This window comes from Perissodus microlepis, chromosome 7 (assembly GCF_051167445.1).
Source record: "Perissodus microlepis isolate ML-2025 ecotype Zambia chromosome 7, ASM5116744v1, whole genome shotgun sequence".
Taxonomy (NCBI): domain Eukaryota; kingdom Metazoa; phylum Chordata; class Actinopteri; order Cichliformes; family Cichlidae; genus Perissodus; species Perissodus microlepis.
The window spans coordinates 53,479,771-53,505,403 of record NC_140467.1 but is presented as its reverse complement, the minus strand read 5'-3'; the positions used below and the strand labels follow the sequence as shown (position 1 = coordinate 53,505,403).

At 40.5% G+C, this 25,633-nt stretch overlaps 1 protein-coding gene across 2 annotated transcripts; it reads right to left on the bottom strand.

The window, feature by feature from the left end:
* Positions 1-392: 392 nt before the first annotated feature.
* Positions 393-25,178, bottom strand: pitpnb (phosphatidylinositol transfer protein, beta). 2 transcript variants are annotated; one of them, XM_084935952.1, is made up of 12 exons: positions 25,124-25,178; positions 19,533-19,563; positions 18,430-18,575; positions 12,869-12,960; positions 12,203-12,210; positions 11,441-11,515; positions 10,963-11,046; positions 5,633-5,710; positions 5,431-5,535; positions 4,927-5,049; positions 4,634-4,720; positions 393-3,061 (listed from the first exon to the last, which is right to left on the bottom strand). In XM_084935952.1, the coding sequence occupies exons 1-11, from the start codon at positions 25,141-25,143 to the stop codon at positions 4,673-4,675; spliced, it is 810 nt and encodes a 269-aa protein (XP_084792078.1). In that variant the 5' UTR covers positions 25,144-25,178; the 3' UTR covers positions 393-3,061; positions 4,634-4,672. The 2 variants fall into 2 exon arrangements, with proteins under 2 accessions (XP_084792078.1, XP_084792076.1); XM_084935950.1 differs by lacking the exon at positions 4,634-4,720.
* Between the last annotated feature and the right edge of the window lie 455 nt (positions 25,179-25,633).

Below are 25,633 nucleotides of genomic sequence, written 5' to 3'. Positions count from 1 at the left end.
GCTTTATCATCCTTTTTGACTCTAATGGGAACCAGAATTTACAAAATAAACAGTAAAACTTTAAACCAGCAACTGAGATCATAAATTGATCAGAAACGTTTTTAAGGAGGTGATACAATCCAACACCAGAAAGGCTGTTTTCTGATAGACTTTATTCTACTGGACAGTTTTTTAATCAGTTACTCCCTGTAGGCCATTTCAGGTGTTTATGTTCTGGACTGGCTCACCCTTTTCAGGTCAACAATTTCCATCTTATCTTAAAGTCTATGATCTTGATTGGCCAACTGAATTGATTAGATATGCAAAATCTATTGTATGGCAAGCTTAAAAAAGCATAATAAAAGGGAATATCATCCCCACAAATAAACACACAAATGATTCATAAACAGAACTGATTTGCTTATTTTTTGAAATTTATTAGATATTTTGTTATGTTCCATTGTCTAGACCTTCTGTCACAGCTTGGACGCTGCGGGAAAAAAGAACTAATTTTTATTACATTCACTACTAATTCCCCTGAATTTTGCCTTATCAGAAAAGAAAAGACTGAATACACTGTGAATCTTTGTCTTTCAAAACAAACAAAAAGAAAACAGAAAAAAAAAAACAACAGTAGATTTTGCAGATGCTTTTTCATGATTACAATAAAGAAAACAGTATTTTTGACTCCGTCTGTTCCCTAAGCTTCTATCCCTCCCCTCACAGTCATACCTGGCATCACTGGTAATGCTACAAAAGGCGACTCCCGTCATCAAACTCAGGCTTTTCACTCCTCGTCATATAATTCAGAGGTCAAGCTGAATGGAGCTGGATTTTGGGAGAGGCCACTTCCTTCTTGTGTGATGCAATTCAAGAGTTTTTTAAAAGCATCAAGAAATCAAACCGAGAGAAAAAAATCTAAAGAAAAAAAAAAAAGAGCATGCAAATTAGCTGTTTTGTTAAACCTATTTGTCCTCGTACTGGTGATATAACAGGTCCATGTCATGCTTGTACAGGTGTGAAACATGTCAGTGCTCCCGGAGTTATTAACATCCTGTAAAATCTATCCCTTTATCTGTGTAGCTGTACATTCATAAGCATGGATGAGGTACAGTTCAACACGTGAACAGTTTGCTCTGCTTTAGCAGCATGCTATCCACAAAGCTGTTATGTGCTCCACTGACATTCCAACTTCCTTAGAGTTACTTGTAGCAGTACAGTATTAAATGATAAACCTGACAATGCTGATGAGCGCTTTATCTGTAAAATCGGGCCTTTTATAAAGTACACTTAAAGGCTCTCTTTTACCTGTTAAACAGAAACACACAGAGATAGGTTCTATCAAAACCTACAAATTCTGACACACACACACACACACACACACACACACACACACACACACACACACACACACCTGATCAAAAGCCTTAACCAAACTACGTCATGATCATAAAAAACATCCTAAATATTTTACATTGAGCCTGACCTGATCTGTGTTAACTTCAATATATATATAAAAAAACTCAGCCCGTGCTGTGATACACTGCTCTAACCTCAAGTCCATGCAGCCAGAAAAAAAAGTTTGTGACAGAGGAAAGTGATCAACCCATTTTCTAGATGAGGCTCTGACTAGCTCACTGCAAGAGTCAAATTTGCAGTGCGACCTCATACTATACTACTTTCTTGTAGTTAGTTAACTTAGGTGAAAAGCTTAAAAAAAAAGAAAAAAAAAAGTAATTGTGTGTGTGGGTGGACAAACAAAAAAACTAAGCTAACCCACATCTGTAACAAACATGGCAGATCTGCCTGGACCCATTTGTTCTGTCAGTAGAGTGGAAACAGTAGTTTGAGAAAGATATTAAAAAAAAAAAAAAAAAAACTACCTTGATTCATGCACGCAGCAGTGCACAGACTCTCATCCTCATTAAAATCTAAAACAGAAAAATTAAAAAAAAAAGAAGAAGCTTTTGGGGAGGTTTGACAGTCCCTAGCCAAGGAGAAAGGCCATGCAGCGACAGCATGAGGCAAAGTTCAAGAGGCTGGTGGTGGTGTGAGAGCACTCAGAAGCCTTGATCTTATGCTGAATGTTAACCATCTCAGTCCCCAGACTGACAGTTTTAAGAGTGAAGGCAGTTAAAAACACAAACAAGCACACAGATGCGTACGCCAACACAGAGGTGCAAAGTACATACTCTCGTGGAGGGTACTGACTTGCCCTCTAAACAACACACACAACACGCACTGCAGTGGCTGTAGACATGCAGCGACAGTTTAAAAGTGAGGAGTTGCTGTTGTCCACATGCACTTGTGTCGAAGAAAGGGGTGGGCAAAAATAAATTACCCATCATGCATGAGCATTATCTTTGCTTTTAAACCATAAAAAATAGGCATGGATCTGCCTGAGAATTCAAAATAAAGAAAAAAAAAAGCCAGACATAGTGGGCCAGTGGAACAAGGGCAGAGAATCGAGAAAAACCTTTTACCAGGACAAGTATATCGACAATACTGAGGGGAGAGACGAGGTTTAAAGTAGAGACAGACAGTTATAATACAAGGAGAACGTGGGGAATTCAATTGTCTGATACCTGCTTCAATCATCTCATAGAAATTTGTGTGGGAACGTGTAGCTAAAAACATTCTAATGAATTTAAAAGGCTTGACTTTGTGAGTCACCATTTACACACCTGGATAAAAACAAAGCCCATTGGAATAATCAACTAACAATTACATATCAGGCAATTTACGATCTGTGCAAAGTTTTTTTTTTCTTTTTATATGAATGCAAAACCTTTTTTTTTGTTTTGTTTTGTTCTTTTTTTGATTTTTTTTTTTGTTTTGTTTTTTCTTCTCTGAGTGAACAGGAGGCTTGTGACTGGGGGTAGGATCTGTACAGTACTGTTAACCAATCATTTCAAACCCCCCAATGAATCATGTGAGACAGGAAGCGAAGAGGCGACAATCAGGGCCATTTCCTCAGCGTGGTGGACATGTCTCTGATGACATCATCGTGACAGGGTTTGGTTGATTTGCCTCATTGCTCATGAGCAGCACTGGTGCCTCGAATCTGACCTGTTTTACGCAGCTGAATGAAAAAGAAAAGGCAGTAGTCAGCTTATGTGTTGAATGTGTGGAAAAAGTCAAGTGATGTGTAAACTGTTTTTTTAAACAACTGTTTTTTTAAACAACTTTTTTTTTTTTTTTTTAAACACAGATAACATTAAAAATGAACATTTTGCCCCACTTTAGTTCACATATTTTAGTTCAATGTAGACAAACTGGACCTAAATGAGAGGCAGAAAACTGACATATGGCTAAGCCAAACACAAAATAATTCTCTTTGCCAAACTGTTGATGTTTTAAGTCTGTTGTAAAGAGCAATGTGCATGCAGCAGACTTCCAAAAATCAAAGAAAAAAAACAACAATAAGCATCACAAACACAAAACATGAGGAGGAAAAATGAAAGTGCCTGATGTGAAGGTGTGGGAGCTGAAAGAAAATCTTAAAATGTGAGTGAAAATGACAAACAGTAGCAGGCAGGAGGGGGAAAATGATCACAATCCTATTCCTTATCTTATCATTGAAGGTTTTTACATACGTTTAAAATGCATTGGTCATATCACTTGGGCTGGTGAGAGAGCAGAGACGAGTGAGATATTGAGAAGAATCTCTGTCTTACATGAATTTGTTGTAAACCCTGTTTTACTTATAACTTTCACTTATTACCTTTCGTTACCCCCATCCACAGAGGTTCAAATTATATTGCATTACATTCAGAGACATAACTACTTGTATAGTAGGTGTGTCAATTTCAACAGAAATATGTCTTAAAAATACATCCCACCCACTAACACATTACAAAATATGCCAAATAATTAGATTAAAGTGTTTAAAATATGAATATTTGATTAAAAAAGATTAAATTCAATTCAATCTGAAAAATTGCCTAAGAGAGGACTGTGAATCTGTCTTTGTGGAGTTGGCTTGTGAACACTCTGCCATCATTACCATGCGGTTGCTGTTAAATTATTTCAGACCTAAATACACTCCCATTGGGTCTAAGTTTTATTTTGAAGAAAAACTACAACCATTAAGCTAGCTAATATATGTAATTAGGCTGCTGTTATTAAGTGTCATAAAACATAAAATTACTGAATAGAAGAAAAACCCTCAAACATTATTAATATGTTTTGCCTTTTTTCAGCTGACAGCAGCCTACTTATATTCCATAATTACAACATGCTCTGTCTCTGCGAGGGACATATCCATCTACCTGGTATAGCTGGCTTTACCAGGTAGGTGGATATGTCCCTCAGAGGTACCTACTGCCCCTGGTAGTGCTGCTGAATATAATTAAGAATCCTCATCGACAGCCTTAACGCTCATTCTAGTTTTGATTGTCATGAATACAAAAAAATAATAAAGAACTGAAATCCACACATTTAAAGAAATAAAAATAGGAAATAAAGGAGATAAAGGGATAAAAGGAGAGGAAGGTCAGAATGAAAAAAATGACACTGGGATATAAAGCGTAAGAGACAAGAGAACACTGGATGGTTCCAGATATAGGTTAAAAACAGCAGGACGACAGCAGCCTGAAGCCATGGAGTGGAGACTGATCCATGCAGTGTAACCATCACTCATGATGAAACTTACTCAGCCTGCCTCTAGTGTCAGACCTACAGCAACGGGGTTCTACTCATCTGTGGCACAGGTGCCTCGAACATCTCCTTTCTGACGCATCTAATGTGAAATTCAGGAGCAAAAGGGTTAAATCGCGAACATGAATCATGTTGTGTCCTCTCCAACAGCCCGGTCAAATATTTCAAACCATTACCACAGATTTCCAAACATTTCTAAATATGGAGACAACTGTATGTAATTTCAACTTTAAACTACCCCGAGACAAGGACAGTTATTTCAGATTGGATTCTGTTTGAGTTAATTACCTCCTCAAGCTCTTTTTGAGTCTCCTCTTCCATCCGCCTGATGTCCTCCATGGTCAAACCCACCCATTTGTCAATCCAACAGAACAACTGGCGGTGGAAGTTGGTGAAAATACGCTTTTCTTGCTGTGGAAAACAGACAGAAATTTTAATGAAAAAAAAGAATACCATAAAGGTTGTACAGCAGCTGAAATAAAGACAGATTTTCCAAAATACAGAAGTGCTTTAGTGACCAACAGCAAGAAAGATTTGTTTCCTTCATGTCTTTATGTCACATTCATCACACTTGTGTAAAACACAAGCCACACTCAACTCTAGCATGCAAAGACAGGACATAAATTGAAAAGCTCATCATGACAATAAAAACACTAAAAAAGTTTTTTTTTTTTTTTTTTTTTTTTTTAAAAGAAAAAAAGAAAGAAAGTAGTGTACCTCAGTGACCTTAAAATACTTAAAGACTATATAAGACTTCTCCTTTATCTGATGAGAGAGGAGAGCATATGTTACCCTGTGGATGAAGTTTTCCACTTTGGTCTGCAGACCCCACCATTTGAACTTGACAGTGACCAGTTTGTATGCACACATGTAAGGACAATCTGCCTTCAGCTCACTCTGCAAAGAGCACACAGGAAAAGCATAAATAAAGACAGGATTAGGATTAAGAAACAAAGGACAAAAATGAGCAAGATTCTGTGTCCATGTCTGGTACCTTCCATTCAGGGCCTAAAGGTCCTCTGTCTGTTTTGGCTGAGTGAAAAAGCGCAGGGTCTTCTTCTGGCTTATAGTCCTGCAGGAGAGTCAAAGAAAAAGAAATCTTTAAATGTTGCAGAACATCAACTTGTCTGCTGCAGGAGCACAGAGAAGGCACGATTCTTTGAAGACTGCAGATACTACACAGACTAGAGCCCAACGATTTTTCGGACCAACGTGATATTTGGCGATTAAAAATCTGATATCCCTGAAATTCTTTACCCTCTACCAAACGTTGCTAGCTGGTTGTTCTGTTTGTGGTGTCCCAAATGTGTTGTCAACAAAGAAGATGCAGAGTCCCCTCTAGTGGATAAACTATGGAATATCAACACTGAGTATTAAAGGGTGCTGTTCCTGTCTCTTTTTTACATTTTTAATTTTCATTTCTTGGTCATAAATCCAGACACAAATATATCAGTTAAACTGCCAATATAGGCCGCTATATCACCCTGCCAATATATCAACACTGACAAAGAGCAACAATCTCTCTCTCTCTGTTACATGCCCTAAATCTTGCTGTCTCAGTCACACTGAATCCAGCCTACCCTTTCAGCAGAGTTCAGGATGGCCTGTAACACTGAAGAAGAGCAAGAACGTATCTCTGTTACATGCCCTAAATCCTGAGCTCAAGGTTTACTGTGCTGTTTTAATCCATCAGCTTTGTTGGGAAAGTGTGGCGAATAGCTGGAGCAGATGGACATTTAGATTAAGCCTTGACCTCCACACTGATCCACTTAAGTCATTACTTTACAGGAGTCAGTATAAGAAACACTGGGACAATCGAGACCCACCTCAATGACAATGCCTTAATACCACCTTTTAAATTTTCAACCAGAAGTACAATGATTTATGTTCTAACTGATGGCCCAATGGATTACTGAGCTGCTCCAAAAGATTTATAGTTTATTTAATAACACAAACTATAAGGGCATTCCTTTCAAGTCAGACGGTGACAAAATGTTAAATCCACAGAAGCAAAAGACATAGATTATAGTCACACAAAAGACAAATGAATAGATTATGCAGGGAGAAAATAATAAAACCATCTGCTGGGATACTGTGATAGCAGAATTAGGAATTTTAACAGGAACATTTTAAGCTGGACATACACTGTGCGATTTTTTCAGTCGCGTTATTCAGCAGGGGTTCGACACACACTGTGCGTCCGTAACATGGAGGTTATAACAGAAAATCTGTCGCTCGCTCTCCCTTTTTCTCCCTCTGTCTTTCACTCACACAGACACGCACACCGCCACCATCAACTTTGCTAAATTGCTAATGAAAAACATTGATCAGGCAGCTGTGATTGAGCAGCAATGTCCATCCAACTATTTTCACGGTCGTTGTGGTCATGATAGTTTTGTGAGGCCACAACGAAAAAGCTTAGATGAGCTTGCCAAAGTTCTACAAGTTGAGCCTCCATCGCTTGTGTCCAGATCACACGCTGCACTGCCGTGCTGCTCCGTCTTTTCACTTTCATTTCTGTGCTTGCGCGTGCGCAGTGTGAGAGGCTGCGGTGACACCCTCACGATGGCCGACAGGATTTCAAACAGGTTTGATTTTCTCACGACCAAGCGATTGATGATCGGGAGCTGGTCGTGAGGTGTTAATCGCTTCTCGTTACCTCACGTATACTACACGATGCACGACACACAATGAAGGCGAAACTTGGGCCGATCCCCAAAACGGTCGCACGACCGAAAAATCGGCTCATAATGAGCCAAAAAATAAAAATTAAATAAAATAAAAAATATCGCACAATATATGCCCAGCATTACATTGACAGATCTTTCTGAATAAAATGCTCTGTGCTGCACTACAGAGTAAATGACTGCCTCAATAGATTTGGTAAAAATTAGCTGCTGACATCCCTTATTCCCTTATACAGTGACATTCACAGCAAACAGTGCTGACACAAAAGACATTTGGTCAGAGAGCAAGCAGGGTGACAGATACTCAAAAGGATGTGTGATTATAAAATTTGTCAATCAACTGCTTATTAAATTATCCATAAAAAAGGTATCTTTTGTAATTAGCCTATGCAAATTTATACTCAAACTGCCACCACCAGGGGGTCTATTTAACCAATGCGATACTTGAAATGTGTCCAGATCTGTAAAGCAGGTAGTAGAGTAGTAGTAGAGTAGAAAGGGCACGTTCACTGTCGCTCTACTCCAGGGACTACTCGTCTGCCTGTGGTGAGGTCTTTTTTTTTCAGATGGAAGCAGCGTACAAAGTATCTTCTACAACCAGTTTGTGGTCCACTCTTGTTGTGTTGTGAGGCTCGTGTTGTTGTAGCGAGCCGCAAAGGAGATCAAAGCTATAGCATACAAAGAGCTGAAGTGAAACCGTGTGTTAAAAACGATGAAAAGTGTCACTGCAACCTCTGTCCTTGCTTTTCATGCTTTATGTTTCTTTTCCTCCAGTTCTGCTGTTCCCAGAGAACTATCACTCCCTGCTCTATTGCAGTCCACTTGTCAGCCAATCAACATTTGTCTGTCGCATATGCCATCTGCTTCTAGTGATGCGGAGTCAGGATCTTGGAGACCCTGTGTCCAACTGAAAAGTGTATGCAGAGGAACACATTTGCGGGACTATTAACTCCACTTTATGCTGTTCTTAGCACCAACTGTTTCCTGAGAGGCTTTGACTTTTGCCTTTCCGCTGTTGTATATAAGACTGTGCTCTTTTCTTCGTTAAATAAAGGACCATAATTTAATTAAAAACAGGTGTTACTGGTATTCAAAGTATAGCTAAGTATTCCAGCTAACCATAGTAATATTTACAATCACAGAAAATATTCATATTTAAACACTTCACTAAATTCCAAAGTGAAAATCTGTAGCACATTAACAAATTCCTCACTGTATTTTCTTTAAATCACTCCTTTACATGTCTGACAAATGGCTGCTCCAGCACTGCTTACTCTGATTGCAGGCTTGGTGTAGGCTCAGACCGCATCACACTATGCTGTAATACGTAAAAGTGTCAAACAGCAGTAGAGCTTTATGTTTGTAGTGTGGTTGATAATATAGTATTCATTTAGCTGTCATACAGCTGTCATAAATAATTATTATTGGTGTAACAAAATGTAATTTATACAAGTAAACTATCAGCAGAAAACAGATAGGCACAAAAAGAACAGCAATGTGTGAAAACAACCTGTGTATCTTTTCACGATCCTAAGTGCAATCTACAAAGCTCTGTGTAGCTTTGAACATAATTTGACTCTTCTCCTGCACAAAATGAATCAAGCGAGCACAATTTACTCCAAATCAGACATGTTATCAGATAACAGATGACAGAGCAAAAACAAGATATTTTGGTACTTATTCTTTCAGTTGTTTTCAGTGCTAGTGACAGAGGTTAGTGTGTATGCAGGAATGAATATAAAACCATATGCTTGACTGTGTTTTTGCACTTTTGGACATATAAACTTGTCTTTAATGTGTGATTTTATTCAATAAAATTCAAGTTATTTATAAAGTGCCAATTCACAACAGTGGTTGCCTCCAGGTGTTCAAACTGTAAAGCACTTTCTCAAATGTTATTACTATTGTTATTATTCAAGTTTATGAAAATATAATGGCAAAATGCAACAATCCTGTAAGTAGGGCTGGGCCATATTATCCGTTCATGGTAATACCGGTATAATGTTAGGCAATGATAAGAAAATGAAATATCGCGATAGAATATGGATAAAACACGTATGCGCAGAGCCTTTGTTTTCATACACACATGGTGGAAAAAGCATGACGGCGACGGAGAATGAGAAGGGCAAAAGCAAATCGTTGAATGAAACAGATGAAACAGAATTGGTTTGTAAAAATGGTGCAACTTCAGTGGTGTGGAACTGGTTTGGTTTTTGTCCGGCGCTCAAAAATCTGTTAAAAAAATGTTTTAGTGCGACTTTGGTAAGCTGTGAAGCTGCACCGCTTGATGGATTGTCGGAGCATTACGGCTACCGTAGTGAGGAGCCTCGCGGAGTGATACGAACTGTACTTCAACATAATATTATCGTATTGTGTGTGTATAACTAAATTGTGTGAGTAAAGTTAGACTTATCTGACTGTTTTTTACTGCAGTTTCATGTTCCAAACCACCTCTTTTTGTGGAGTTGTAAAGTATTTTGTCTTGCATCAATTATATCGTCAAGTTATATCGTTATCGCAAATTTTCAAATATATATCTCGTGATAAACTTTTTTGGTCATATTGCCCTGCCCTACCTGTAAGTAAGAAAATCCTGCACAAAGTCATTTATCTGGTGAGCTGATCATCACAACACAGAGCATGTGATAATCAAATTAATGTTATCATGGTGATCCAGCCAGGTAAAAAGAGAACCACCTTTGTGACACTAAAAAGTTTGGTACCTGGCAAACCAACTAATCTATCTTCATAGTACAGCCCTCAGGTAATATAGTCCTGTTTGTGCTCTTGGTGATCCTTACATTTGATTTTGTTGTAGACATAGAAAGGCTAAAGAACTTATTTTTGTAGTGAAGTGAAACTGAGTATTGATGGACACCTAATGGACCTACTCTCCTGTGATGGGTCCCTTTCAGATATCCTTTGAAAGCAATCAGCATTCAAACTATGCAGAGTCTATCACTCTGTTGCCTTCTCTCGAAGGTCCATACACGAAAGCATCTCATAGCCCCTGTGTAGGTTAAATTCCCACAGTCCTACTTTCTGTGGAGGTGGAGAGCACATGGACAATAATGTGAAAAAAAAAAAAAAACAGCCTTAAGGCTGAAAACAAATTAATTCAAAGCTTTGTAAATTAGATATGGACTCGTACTGCTTTTATACTCAAAGACTTGTAAGAACACTCAAAGAGCTTTTTACAAGTCTCATTCACCCAATCACACACACATCCATATAAGTGATTTTTATTCTTTAGTCAAGCACTCTTCTAACATGTACAAACAGTCACACTAAAATGGATACATACAGGCAAACTCTGAATTCAGCATTTTGCCCAAAGATACTTTGACATGCAGACTAGAGTAGCCAGGGATCAAGCCCCTAACCTTCTGACCCACTCAAACTCCTGAGGCACAGCTGCTTTACCTGCATAAGCAACCGTAAATACATAATTTTCTAGTTAAAAAAAACAAAACAAAACAAAACAAAAAACCCCCATAAAGCCCTCACTTTTTTTTAGAAATGTGTTCCAGCAAAAATATTGTCCTGTATTCAGGTCTATTAAACTTTTTTTTTTAAACTTCTTAATGTGTGGCTTATAGGAGGTTTTCATTAAACATCATCCATAATCAAGACTCACCCCTGGGGCCACTTCTTCTTTGTTTGCAATATCTATGGGTACGACTTCGACAGTCCTCCACGTCTGCTCATCCAGTTCATGGACCTGCATAAAGAAAACAAAGTGGAAACATTTCAGTGCAAAACAGGGAGAAAAAGAGGCATTTGTTTTTCATTCAAATTTGTTGAGTCTAAATCAAATCACATGCAAATTCAAAACTGCCGTGTAAACTCTAACTTGGACCCTTCTATCATGCAAGTGTATGACAGAAAGATTTATCAACATAAGGCTGCCCAGCCTGTGTTTTGTGGCTTTTAAATAGGAGCCTGTATCTCAACATAGGGACATAAAAATCATGGACATTTCTCAGGTGTCTAAACATTTACTTCAACCCGCACTATCCAGCATTTCTCAATATTATATAGATTTTCCTTCCCCCTCTCATTTGACAGAATTTCAATGCACTGCTGGGATACCCCCAGCATTCCTTTTCACTTACATTTTCTACTGTTCCCATGTCAGGTTTGTGCCAGGTCTCGATCTTAATCATGAAGTCATCCTTCATGTACTCATTCTGAAAAGTAGGAGACAAATAACATTCTTTATATGTTGAAGTGAAGCAATGACAAGCTGTCACTCAGAAGTCAGGCAGGTCCCCTACACTGACAGCTACAGCTGATCTTGGCTGGTACCAACAACACTATGAATGGAAGGTTGTGAGACGTAAAACCTGCAGCTAAATCCAATTAACCAATCAGACTAAAGCAACACTGGTGATGCTATACCACTCAGCTCTGGTCTATTTTTAATATTAGTAACACTAGTTAACTTGCCAGTAATGTAAAGCAATACTGGGCTCTGAACTTCAAACATCAAAAGGACAGAGAAGCAAATATCAAGGAACAGAGAGTGGATCAAATATTTGTGTCATACGGTGATGAGCATCTGTTGCATACATAAAGTAATATCTGTTTACTTTATGCAAATGCAAACTGGCCTTATAAAAATTAAACAAATATGTCAATGAAAATTGTAGATTATGTTTTATGTTAAAGGATTTGAAGCAGGTAGTGGAAGATGTCACATCAAACTCAACTTTGTGGAAGTTTCCTGGCATAAAAATGAGCTGTGATCATCTAACTTGGTGTTAGACCCCTCCTGTCCTAGAGGACATGGAATGGCTAATGGGTGGATTTTCTAGTGGGACTAGGCCTTTAACAACAACAAAAAAACCTCCAAAAAGAGGTAATGAGTAACTCACCGTCACAACTGCAGAGTAAAAAGGAAAAGAGAAAAAAAAAAGAGCATCAGTATCAAATAATTAACAAAAAACTGTACATTTTTAGTATTATTTGAAATGCATTTATAAAATGCCTATTTCTGTAGTGGCTAAGTGCACTATCAAAACTATTAAATAATAACAAGTCTAAGTTTCTTCTGTGCAAACAATTTATTTGCCAAGTATTTTGTAGTAAATAATAGAGGAATACGAGGCTCTTGTTCTATGGATCTCTCAAATTTCCCTGTCCTTCTTCCTCAGCCTCGATGAGTTGGTCATAGCAGCGCATGAATCAGCCTTCCACCTGCTGCAAGTTCTGGTTAGAGTGATTCTCCCACTTGCAGTGGATCTCTGAATCAAAAGGTCTACTGTTGTCAGCTGCAGTCCAGGATGGTGGAAATACTGGGGAAAACATCTGAATCATACAGAGGACTTCCACAATTGCAGCCTGGCTGGCAAGCCAGCTGGTAGGGAAACATGAGATAGGAAGGGCTGTGGGTAACTGGTCACTAGCATCTACTAGTGAATCAATTGCATATTTCCTCACAGACAAATTACTCGCCATAATTTTATCATTAATGCAATTCAAATAACACAAGCACACTAATGAAAGCACACGGGTATGAACTGACTTCTGCGTGTACTTACTAGTGCGACAGTATGGGTAGGCATTCCAAGCCTTTTCGTGAAAAACTAATGCTCCTTCTGGTGCAATCATCTTCACGTAACCCGGGACTTTACTGTTATGAAAGAGAAAATTAGACAATCCTTATACTTTCCAACTTGTGTCTTTCAAAGGCCATAAAACATTGTAACAGGGAGCCGACTGCGCTCTTTAAAACTAATAATAACTCTGTTTGTAAATGGCTATTATCTGAAATATTTAATCAATTCTCATGCTGTACATGTCTAGAGCTCTTACCCAAACCCATTTCCTGTAATCACATAATCACAAAGACCATACAATATACAGATGGTGGACAAAATAAGTTTAAACACCTGACATAAAGCCTGAACCTTTCTGCACATTTTATCTATTTTCAGTTGAGGGACTAGACTTTTCATTTAAACTAAGGGGAAAAAAACAGTCCCCTAAATGCATCACTTGCAGCGCGAAAGTAATTAACACATATACATCTAGTCTTAGACTATTATAGTGATAAAAAATTGTAACTTTTTGACCAGCTCTCACGTTCCCTTTCAGTCGATTCACTTGGTACAACACATAAGTATTGGATATCACACCCTCGCGTGTCCTGGCTGAAGAAACTTTTATTTACACCTTTAAGGCAGATGACGTGTGATGACACACACACACGGCCCCGCCTGCACATATAGCCGCTTTCATCACAGTCATCCCTCAGTTCTTACGCTCTTCACCTCGCTGAGAACACCTCTGCTGAGTTGGTCTAGCTAGCTGCTGCTAGTTAGCGCCGTTGTCTGCTGACTTGAACTTAGCTTAACTGCCCCTGTTGGTGTTAGCCTCCAGTGCGCAGTTGGTGCGTAGGCTGCCCGCAGAGCGCTAATTTCGAGTTTTTCCTGTGCAGCGTTTGTATTTGCGGTTTGGAATAGACTCCAAACTGATGCGAGCAAAGCAGAAATCTTCTGTTCGCCCCTGTCCTCAGAGGTGTGGTTGCTCTTTGCACAAAAGTGACCAGCACGATGCCTGCCCTGTCTGCCTGGCGATCGTCAACGCTAGGAGACCGTTGATGGAGCCCGAAGCCTGTGGGTTTTGTCGACGCTCGACCCCGGAAAGACAGGTGACGTTTGTGGAAAAAGTGCTGGGAGGGACGGCTGTCGCACGGCATGACCAAGACGAGGATTATCCGGTCGATGTCCCCGCAATTAGCTGGGCTGACCACATGGAATACGGTGATGGGTTAGCTGATGACGAGCTGGAACCATGCAGGAGCGCTGACGGGCTTCAGCCTGGGTTGAAGCCCACCAGCGCTCCCCAGGAAGACGATGACGTGCTGGACATCGGCCTGGACATCCATGGTTTGTCGGAGGATGAGCAGGAGTGTTCACTGTCGTCCCAATGTGCCGCCGCTGCTGTGCCGGTCGGGCACGATGACACTTCTCTTTTTTCCCCTGTTTCGCCGTGCTTCTGAAAAGCTGCAATTGGACTGGCCCTCTCCTCCGACAGCTCAGAAGCTGTTCAATTGGCAGGCTTTTTCCTCCCTCTGGAGCCCGCAACGACCAAAACCCGCCTTCCCATGTTCCCAGACTTTGTCTGCCAGCTAATGTCATCATGGGACAAACCTCTGTCTACCTGCGTGTGATGACAGGTAGACAGAGGTTTGTCCCACTGTGCCCGGCTATGGACAGTGCATGGAGGGCGACGGCACCAAGGAGACTGGCTTAGCTAACCCACCCCCTATGGAGCCGTCACCATGCTCCAGACGTACCAGGCGATGTGCCTGGTTCCTGATGACAGCACCGCTGGCACCTCTTCTTAACGAGGTCAGAGTTGCCATGGATTACACCCTCTGCACTGTGCAGTGCTCTCCCTGGGCAGAGGGATGGCATCGACAGTAGTGGCGCAGAGGCACCTGTGGCTGACCCTCTCTGATGTCCCGGATAGGGACAGAGCTGTATATCTGGACGCACCAGTGTCTGCGGCTAGGTTATTCGGACATTCACTTGAAGCCATTCAGGCTAGACTCGACTGAAGCAGACAGAAGCTCTGCGCAACATCATCCCCAGACGTTAGGCGAAGTCCAAGCCTGCAGCTAGCTCTCACAGGCCCGCTCCTCTGCCGACTGGCAAGAGACCGGCGCCCACTGCTGTAGTGGGTGTGCTGCCAGCGGGGGCACATCCTCCAGCCCGAGCTCCACGCCAGTTGGCCTAGAACAAAGGCCCACCCTCGGACCCCCGGCGGGACCCGACGCCCAGGAGGAAGAAGCCTCAGCCCTCCTAGCTGTGGTTTCGAGGGGTCTAGCGGCAGGAAGACGCTGCTCTTACCCCTCTGTTGCCGCCCACGAGGTGCCACTTAAGTTCTGTTCAGGTTGTCAGCCCCAGAAGGCGCTGCACTTTCCTAACACTGTCTCCCAAGCACAACCCCCTGCACACAAAATGCCTCAAGTTGTAAATGTTCAGGTGACCACATCAAGTGTTCCAGCTGTTTTTCATTGTTGTGCCCCAGGAAAGGTGCCTCCAACAAAATGCATGAATGTACATGTTCCCATATTACAATCAATAAAGAGTGTTGTTTATTCTCAAACAATCACAAATGCTCAGCCTGCAGGCAGAATGAGCCAGGTCAGCCAGCTGGCTGCTCACTTGCCTCAGTGGTGGGCTTGCGCCCCTCTCTGTGAGTGCTGCGAACCGTTGCCATGGGTTACCGGTTGTAGTTCCGGGTCAAGCCGCCTCTTTTCCGGAGAGTCGTAAACACGACTGTCGGCACCGAAGCGGCCATGATACTTAGAGAGGAAATAAAGTTGTATTGCAGAAAAGAGCAAGACGAGTGGTCCCTACTTTGGAGACAGACAAAGGTTGGTACAGCCGTTATTTTGTTGTTCCAAAAAAAGGGGGAGGGCTTTGGCCCATCCTCAACCTGCGAGTCTTGAACACGTATCTACGAACGTACAAGTTCAAGATGCTAACACTCAGACAGCTCTTGAGTGCAGTTGGCATAGGAAATTGGTTTGCAAGAATCGATCTAACAGATGCTTATTTTCATGTGGCTATACACCCGAAACACAGGCAGTTTCTGGGGTTTGCATTCAAGGGCGTAGCCCTACAAATACCTGGTGCTGTCGTTCGGGCTGTCACTCGTTCCTCGCACCTTTGCGAAATGTGACGAGGCAGCGCTAGCGCCCCTCAAAGAGACAGGCATCCGCATCTTAGCCTACCTAGACGACTGGGCTCTCGTAGCTTGCTCCAGAGAGCAGGCGGAGACACAGCTGTCACTGGTTCTGTCATACAATCAGACACTGGGGTTCTCTGTGAACTTTCAAAAGAGCTCGCTAATCCCAAGTCAGCAGATTTCTTTCCTCGGTTTGGAAATATGCTTGCTTTCCAGCCGCGCATATTTGTCGGAGCACAAACTGGCCGCGTTTCATCGCTGTCTCGCTCAGTTTCAGCTTGGACGCAGACTCCGTTTCCAGATATTACATTTGTTGGGCATGATGGCATCTATGATCGCCGTAGTGCCACTTGGACTGTTAAAGATGAGAGCGTTTCAACGCTGGACTCTCTCTCACCGCCTGTGTGCATCATGTCACCTCCGGAGGAGGCCGACGGTAACTGCGTCTTCCATGCTAGCGCTCTGTCCTTGGAGGGAGCCCGGGCTGCTACATCAGGGCTCTCGGATTGGGAGGGTGTTGTTTCGCAAGGTGGTGTCCACAGATGCTTCCCCAAGAGGGTGGGGAGCGCTGTGCGAGGGTGCATCATTGCGAGGGATCTGGTCGACAGCCCAGTGCGAGCTGCACATCAACCACTTAGAGCTGTTAGCAGTGTTCTTAGCTCTCAAACATTTTCGTCCAGTCCTGGAGGGCCAGCATGTCTTAGTCAGGATGGACAATTCAACAGTGGTATCCTACATAAACAGGCAGGGGGGAACACGCTCTCTTCCCCTGTTGACGTTGTCTCGCTCTCTGCTGTTATGGTGCAGTGTTCATTTTCTGTCTCTAAGAGCCACCCTTGGCAGCTTCCTCTCTGCAGGGACCTCCTCTCTCAGGCGGGAGGAGAAGTGGTTCATCCGCGCCAGGATCTGTGGCGTCTTCGTGCTTACCTGCTGAGAGGTTAAACTTGATTGCCAAGGGTTTGCCGCCTAGTGTGATAGCGACAATTCAAAACACTAGCGCCTCATTTACTAGAGGCTTGTATGCTTACAAATGGCGAGCCTTCGAGCAATGGTGCCAGGTCCGCCATACTCTCCCATTTCAGTGCTCTATTGTGGATGTTTTGATATTTCTGCAGGAGCTGCTGGATAAGGGTCTTTCATTTTCGACAATTAAGGTTTATTTAGCAGCTATATTTGCTTGTCATATTGGCTTTGACGGGGTGACACCAGGTGCACATCCGCTTGCCATACATTTTCTGAAAGGAGTTCGCTGGCTGAGACCTGTGCTTAAGTCCAGTGTCCCTGCTTGGGACTTGTCTTTGGTGCTGGAGGCCCTTTGAAGCCCCACGTTTGAACCTATTGAGTCTGTGGATATGAAATTTCTTTCATATAAGACTGCATTACTTCTCGCTTTGGATTCGGCAAAGCGAGTGGGTGACCTTCATGCGCTGTCTGTGCATCCCTCCTGCACACAGTTCTCTCCTGATGACCACATGGTCGTATTGCGTCCAAATGCTGCCTATTTTCCCAAGATCATGCCTGCATCTTATAGCTCAATGGAGTTTGAGTTGCTGAGCTTTTGCTCCCCTCCTTTGGCATCTGAGGGGCAGAGGAGGATGCATTCTATTTGTCCAGTGCATGTGCTACGCACCTACATTGAGCACACTCAGAATGTGCGTTTATGTGACCAGCTGTTTGTCTGCTTCGTTAATCCAACTTGAGGTAGAGCTCTGTCTAAACAGAGGCTGTCCCACTGGATGATAGAAGCTATCTTACTGGCGTACAGCACCAAAGGTCTTGCTTTGCCCCAGGGGTTGAGAACTCATTCCACCAGGGGGATGGCGACCTCATGGGCTCTTTTTAAAGGGGTGCCTGTAGCTGATATTTGTGCAGCAGCTAGTTGGGCATCACCGCACACTTTTGTGTGGTTTTATTGGTTGGACGTTACAGCCCCTTTGGTGGCTCGTCCTTTCTGCTGGGTCTACCACTCTCTAAGGTGGTGGTGGTGGTGGTCCGATTCCGGTTCGGTAGCTGCTCTGCGGGGCGTGTATATATGTCCCATACTTATGTGTTGTACCGAGTGAATCAACTGAAAGGGAACGAATAGTTATGTCTATAACTTCTGTTCCCTGAAGGAGAGGAACACCTGTTTGAGGGTTAAGAGTAGATTTTAGGTTTTAAAATTTGAATTAGGTCAGGGGTACTGGTTTGGCACCTCTCTCTACACAGTGTAAAGCAGGCAGCAGTTAAACTGGATGAAACCAGGAGCAGAGAAGAACTTTGCATATACAGAGCCTGTCAATCAAACAAATCATCCTTATTGAGTGTTTAAGTAATTAGGTCAGACTAATTGTCTCTTATAGAGGACCCTATAATTTCCCCTTCATTCCTCTACGAAAGAAAATTAATTTCAAAGCCTTGCCTTTTTAGATGATATATTTTATGTGTGTACTGTCCCTTCTCTCCATCCTTCTCATAGGGTTCATTCTTCAGCACTTCAATGCCTTCTCCTCCTCCTGTCTCATTTTTGCTGGCCTCAGCCACAGAGTACAGTTGCCCTACTTGATACTGCAAGAAATGGGAACACAAAGAAGACAGAGTGGAAATCAGCTTTGACTACAGTGAAAAATCCTTAGATTAACTGGAAGGATTGCGAAAGGCTTTGCGGGCCCTTGAAGCCTGTGAAGGCACATAAGTGCAAAGATGGAGTATCACTAACAGCAACTAGAACCAAGATAGGAAGTAATTGTCTGTATTAATGTATGTTCTGTATGTACATTAAAAAAGCAATGTTGGGCTGCACGTTTGTTTACAAGAGTCTAGCCACATTTTAAACAGCATTTCAGTCACTGAGTTGTACACTTAAAGGTTTTAAACACATTTTTACAAGCCCATCAATAACATCTTTATATTTGTACATTTTATCTTTAAAAAACAAAAACAAAAAAACTTTGTCCCTTTATTTGGACTTGCATGCCTAATGAAGTCCACCATCCTGATATTAATGGTTATTTGACACAATGTGCTTCACAATATGAGCAGTAACAAACTAATAAAAAAAGACCCAAACAGACTCATATAGAAAATCCTTCACTGTGTTGAGAAAAAAAAATAACACAACAAAACAATTATTTCTTGTAGAATCCCAATAATAACCTCCATTAGAAGTGAAGGTTATTAAAGACTAAACAGAAGTCTAGTTTTGAGATTACACACAAAAAAAAGAGCATAAAAGCATCATTGCTGTTAAGTCAACAGCCAGAATGCAGTTCAAAAGGTTGAGTCTACACCCCAGTGTAGCTCTGATCTCTGCAACACACAGCCTGTCCCAATAACATCAGTAGTCTCTAACAAAGGCTTTTTGTCTTAATATGAGGTTCAGACTAAAGCCAGCGTGGATGAACATTTTCTGTGTAGGACAAACACAATACTCCCTCTATTTTATCAAAATATAACAATAACACAGTGAATTTAAATAATATGCCCATATATATTTTAAGAGAACATGTAGGCAATAATACTCACCTCTTCCACAGAGACTGGCAACACTACACGGCTGCAAGGAGGATATGACAGGAAAAGAAGAGAGAAACAAATAGGTTAAAGACATAAAAGATATGAATAAAATATGAATAAAATTCTATTTTTAAAATAGAACCAAGCTGATCAAATGTTAAGGATTAAACACTCTTTTGGATGGTTGTAAGGAGACAGATGCCACTGCCTAGAAACTTTTATGAAATGGTTCAACATTCCTAAAATTTTTCTTCTTTAAAAACATTTTTTTGCTATAAATGTTTACCAGTCTGAATGTTAACACGTCAGTGAGTAACTGAGTATAATATATGGCTGTAGCTGAACTCCAATTATTAAGTAGCAATAGTTTTCTGATAAAATTATGAGCAAGCACTTGATAACAGTGTGAAGGAGGAACGTTGTTTCGAAGAAACAGGTCATCTGCTGCCAGAACCTCCGAGGTGAGGGGAAACAGATGCACCTAGCAGATGCAGCTATGGTCCGAATTTCAAAATCCTATGTTCACATATACAAGATTTTCAGAAAACGTGACAGAGAACTCTCAGTGACCTTAAGGTCGAGGTCACTGAGATTTTAACTTGTACAATATTTTTAGTAGATACACCTAGGGCTGTGCGATATGACCAAAATCTCATATCCCGATATAAGAATTCTATCGTCCCGATAACGATATAAATCACAAAAATGTAACATTTTCTGTAAATTCTGTGACTCTCGGGCAGCTCGACTTGCGGGAAGTGTTTCCAGCTGCGCGTCATGTAGCTGGAGTCGAGTGTTTTAACAGATGCAGGAAACTATACATTTTTAGACATAAGTTGTAACGGCCGCCGTTTTCTTTGTGAGTATTTATTACACAGGGTGCTGCGGGGAAAAGCCTGTTCTAACGTTTGACTCTAAGGTTTATTTTTTAGCACCTGGCGGCTCTTTTTTTACTTCTCATCCGTAAATAATCTGCTCTTTCACGTGATTCAGTTTATTTTGAAAAATCTCAACAGGATCTTGAGCTTTACTGTGAAAGGTTTATGTGGAACATAAACAAGCGGACACGCGATGGTGTTACTGTCGTTGTTGCTAACCACAACGCATAAAAACAGGCGCTTGTCCGTCCGTAGTGTGGTAATATTAAATATTAGAGAAAGAGAGAACTTTAAGAAATTAATATAGCCACTACAGTGACCATCAAAACGATGAAAAAATATTGCTGTAAACAGTTTATTTTGCGACACCACGAAACAAACGATAGCGTAAAATGAAACGATAGACGTTTTTATATCGTCATCCGATATATATCGTTATATCGAACAGCCCTAGATACACCTATGGTATCAATTTAAAACTCCTATGCCACTTTGTTCTCGAGTTATTGCATTCATAAACTTGGGTGTCTGTATTGACCGCCTGCCCAGCAGGTTGATGACAATAGATGGGGGTTAAAAGTGCAGCACAGAGAGACAATGATCAGGATAAAACACAAACTATTTCTAATGACTCAAGTTGGCTTCAAGTTACAGGCTGTCACTTGATGAAATCTGTTGTAGTAGGCATTAAAAAAAACATCTCATATTTAATGACTTTTTCTATTGTTGTTGTTTTTTGGGGGGACTGGGGGTCATATGATTAATTTTGGGGTATGTGGGACCTAGAACCAATGAAAATGACATTTAACCCCATAGATAATTAATATCAAACAACAATGGCAGCATGCCAGGTTGCCTAGAAACTTGTACTAAAAAAAGAAACAAGAATTGGTTCCACAAGTTTGAATTTATTTTTGCATTTTCTCTAACCCACCCAGGATCAAAGAATACATACAGGCTCAAGTGCATACATACACCCACACTAATACTTGGTTAAATGTGCCTTAGCAAATTGGACCTTGGCCAAATGCTTTTGGTAGCCATCAACAAGTTTCTGGCTGGATATCTGGCCACTCTCAGATATGGTTTAATTTAAATTAGTTTGTTTCATCCAGCTTTTAGGCATAGTTCACAAGTTAGGCATGAGGTTGGAGCTTGGACAGTCCATTCCAGAATCTTAATGGGCCATTTCTAAACAACTGCACATCAGTTTAACCTTCCTGTCGTGTTTGGGTCAACTGTACATGAGTATAAATTATTCAGATGTGTAACCACTTTCCCAAGTGGTTCAATAAATCAAAACTTGTGATCAAATATTCAGCCAATTTCATGCTAGATGCTTGTTAACGCCTACCAAAAACATCTTTCAAGGTGCAGTTGGCTAAGGGACATTTAATAAAATATTGAATGCATTAGTAAAAATCCAAAATAATTTCAAACTTCTGCAACCAGTTCCTGTTTTTTAAAGCCAATAAAAGATACATTCTGTACAATCATTTCATCTTAGCTAAAGAAGAGTTGTAAGAAATCATTAAACCCCCCAAATTACCATCAGATATTGTGTATCTATTAAGCTGTAATCCCCACTAAAATTGAAACTTAAATAGTTACCTTTTAAAAACTAGATTTGACAAACGTACTGTTTCAAGACAATTTAGTAGTAGTAGTTCTAGTGTTAACCTTAAACGTATTAAAATAAGAGCTACTAGACCTGAACTATTATATGCATATTGCAGCTTAATTACAAAATGAAGGAAATCACCAAACAGACAGTAACGAATTCTTTCTTGCTTAGATCTTCATGTCCTCGTTAATAAAAAATACTCCTAGACTGGCAGATTTAGCACCCCACCCTTTACCTAAACATCTACTGATTAATCAAGTGTGTGTTCTCTTGTGTACTCAATGTCTAATGTATATAAACACTACTGTGTGCTACACAATATTATACTTCAGAATATCTACATAATTTGCATAATGCATGCAATTTTCAAAGGTACAAAAAGTTGTGTCACTGGCAATCATTAAAGGTGACTTATTTGCTCATTTTCACCTAGGTTTTGTCAGTACATCAATAATCAATACATTACAACATATATTTAAATCTTCAGCATTTATTGCCAAAGAACAATCATAACCCCAAACTGTATTTACATTGACTAATACTCACTATGTGTAAAAAATAATGGCAGCGAAAAGGTCTACACCAGCGGTGTCGAACTCCAGGCCTCGAGGGCCGGTGTCCTACAGGTTTTAGATATCACCCTGGGTCAACACACCTGAATCAAATGATTAGTTCATTACCAGGCCTCAGGAGAACTTCAAAACATGTTGAGGAGGTAATTTAGCGATTTAAATCAGCTGTGTTGGATCAAGGACACATCTAAAACCTGTAGGACACCGGCCCTCGAGGTCTGGAGTTCGACACCTGTGGTCTACACTGAAAATGACCTTCTTGGGTTAAAAAGGCCAAAGGCCAAACTGGCTTGTGAAGACATGCTTGAATTTCAGACATCACAGACAAATGCAGTACAAGTACTCTGGTTCTCAGACACAACCTTTATTAAAGTTTGAATTATAAGCAGCTTTATTTGTTTCTCTTGCTACAACAAATAACAGTGTAAATTTATAGCTAAAATAATGAGTAAATGAATTGATTAGTTATAGAATGAATTAGTAATAGTCAGTTAAATATTCATGTAGAATCCCTTAAAATGTCAGGATTCTTAAATGTAATAATATGACTAAAAAAAATCAATTTCTACAGTGGTTCTACAGTGATACAACAGGCATCTTTTCATCCTAAGTGGAAATTCATTCTACCATTTTTTCCCACAGTCTGAAAGCTCTGTATTCATATGCACATGGCCAATCCCCTAACTATCGCTTTGAAATTTCAGCAAATTGTATTTGCTGATCATCTATATATTTCAGCTGCTTCTCCAGTGCAACTGTCTGGGAATGTAGCTGCAGAAGGTAGTCCTTGCTCTGCTAAGGAATAGAGGGCCTAACCAGATTCTTGAGCAAAGGAAGAACTGCTACATGTGCCGTTAAATCCAACATTGCACATTTTTCACAAAGTCAATTGAAATAACTGCACCAAAGCTGCTTTATAAATAGTATTATTTAGTACCAAAAATCAGTTGTACTAAGAAAGTAATTATGCCTGACATAAAAACATCATAATTAATGTTCATGTTCAACGTATACAATCACACACGTGGCAGTGGGCTAAACCAGCCCAGTGTAACGTATCAAAATGTAAGGTCAGCCTTACAGCATTAATATTAGTCATCTGTGACTCAATTCTATCAAGTCTAACATCAAAAGTACCACACATTTACCAGTGGCAGTGGCTTACAGTTATTTTTTGCATCACACCAAGTTTGCATGGGCTAAATGTTCAGTGTCATGAAAGGCTGAAAGACATTAAAGCTGTAAGGTTGTTGTTTTTTTTTTTTTTAAACTAAAAATCTTAAATTATTTAAAATTGCATTATCCAGCAACAAAAAGAAAAGAAGATACATACTACAATCAGTTCAGAATTTTATAATACGTGATTAACCAGTAACAACACAAGCTTATGTTTAGGGATTTTTTAAATATATTGAGATATAAGCCATTAATGAAAGATTAATTTCAGTAACCAGTATATTTGTTTCTCCCTCCGTGAGACTACCTTAGTTGCTTTTAACCAACAATTTTTATAGATATTAATAGTCCTGGCTCTGATACTGAAGTACTGTATGGAATCGAACCCATTCTGTGCTATCCCCTAACAACAGGTAGCCTCCCGTTATATGTAGGCTACACAGGTTAGCCACGCAGTGAATGCTAGATTTAATAAGAAAGAATGAAAACGTCCACTGCATAGTTTCAATCCACCCGATTGATGGGCAGAAATATTAAGAGTAATTGTTTTAACAATTACGCATCATTAATATAATGTTCGTGTTAGCTGCCCAGTTTTAGAGGGTTAACTTTATACCACTAGCGCAACAAACTAACAGCAAAGTAGTTAGTCCTTCCTTAACCCCATGCTAGCTTGTAGGCTATAGCTGACGTATGGTACGGGGGAGTACAGACAATAAACCCTGCATAACTATTTCCTAACAATAAGCTCTCTTCTGCTTTAACAATGAGTTGTACTAGCAGCTGATTGTGGACTTTTAAATAAACTCGGTTGTCAGAGAATTGTCATGCTAGCCGCTACAGCTAACTTAGCCAGCTAGCATAAATGGTAAATCCGACAGAAGGACCCTTAATCTCTCACTCACGGGACCAAAGCTTAACGTAACGGCATTTCAGAGATATAACACGCTGCTACATGGCTAGCTGCAGTCACGTTGGCAATACAGCAAACCGTCAAAGTAGTACTAACTCGCTGAATGTGCAAAAGGCTTATGTGTGAGCGGTGCAGCCTTTTTATGTAACTCGTTTTCATTAAGAAGCTAATTATCCCCTCTGCATCCACAACTCAGAAGCTAACTGTAGCTTGTACTAGCAACGCCTTAAAAAGACCGGTGGGTCCCGTTATCCACGTCCTGATCCAACCTGCTCAGAAGCTGGCTTTTTACAGACTACAGGAGCGTAAAATACAGCGAACGACAACGCTAAATGAAACACACATGCGTACTTCTCAATAATCAAATGTGGGACCGATCTGAATACCCCACTAAACGCACTAAAAAAAACATTTTTAAAAAACATTTTCACACTCACTATTCCTTGATGAGCACCATCTTCGTCACACGGGCTGCGGCTGCGCAGTGGTAATCGACACCCGATCAACAAGTCAGTTCCGCCCTCCGGGAAAAATCTGATTGGCTGAAACATCCACACCATTGTTCATGTAATACTGTAGCTCTGTATTCCATTGAACACTGTGTTAATGTATTTGTCATATACTACTATGATATGTTCAGTGATATTTATTATGGCGAAATATACATAAATACAACTCACTATTTGCCATGTTTTTGGAATAAAAAACTAACAGCAGAAACAAGTATAGTAATTAACAAACCACTGTTTGCTCTCAGGGTACTTAGTGGACAATTTGTTTTCCATGATCTAAACTTTAAAACCTAATTTTGGTAGGTTTATATCACAATTAGGTTTGGTAGCTTTTGGTCCAGATCTAGAAAAATACTAACTGGCTTGGCTTGCACAGCACTTGGACCGATTTCACTTGGAATTTCCATAATATATTTTAATATATACCTATATTTT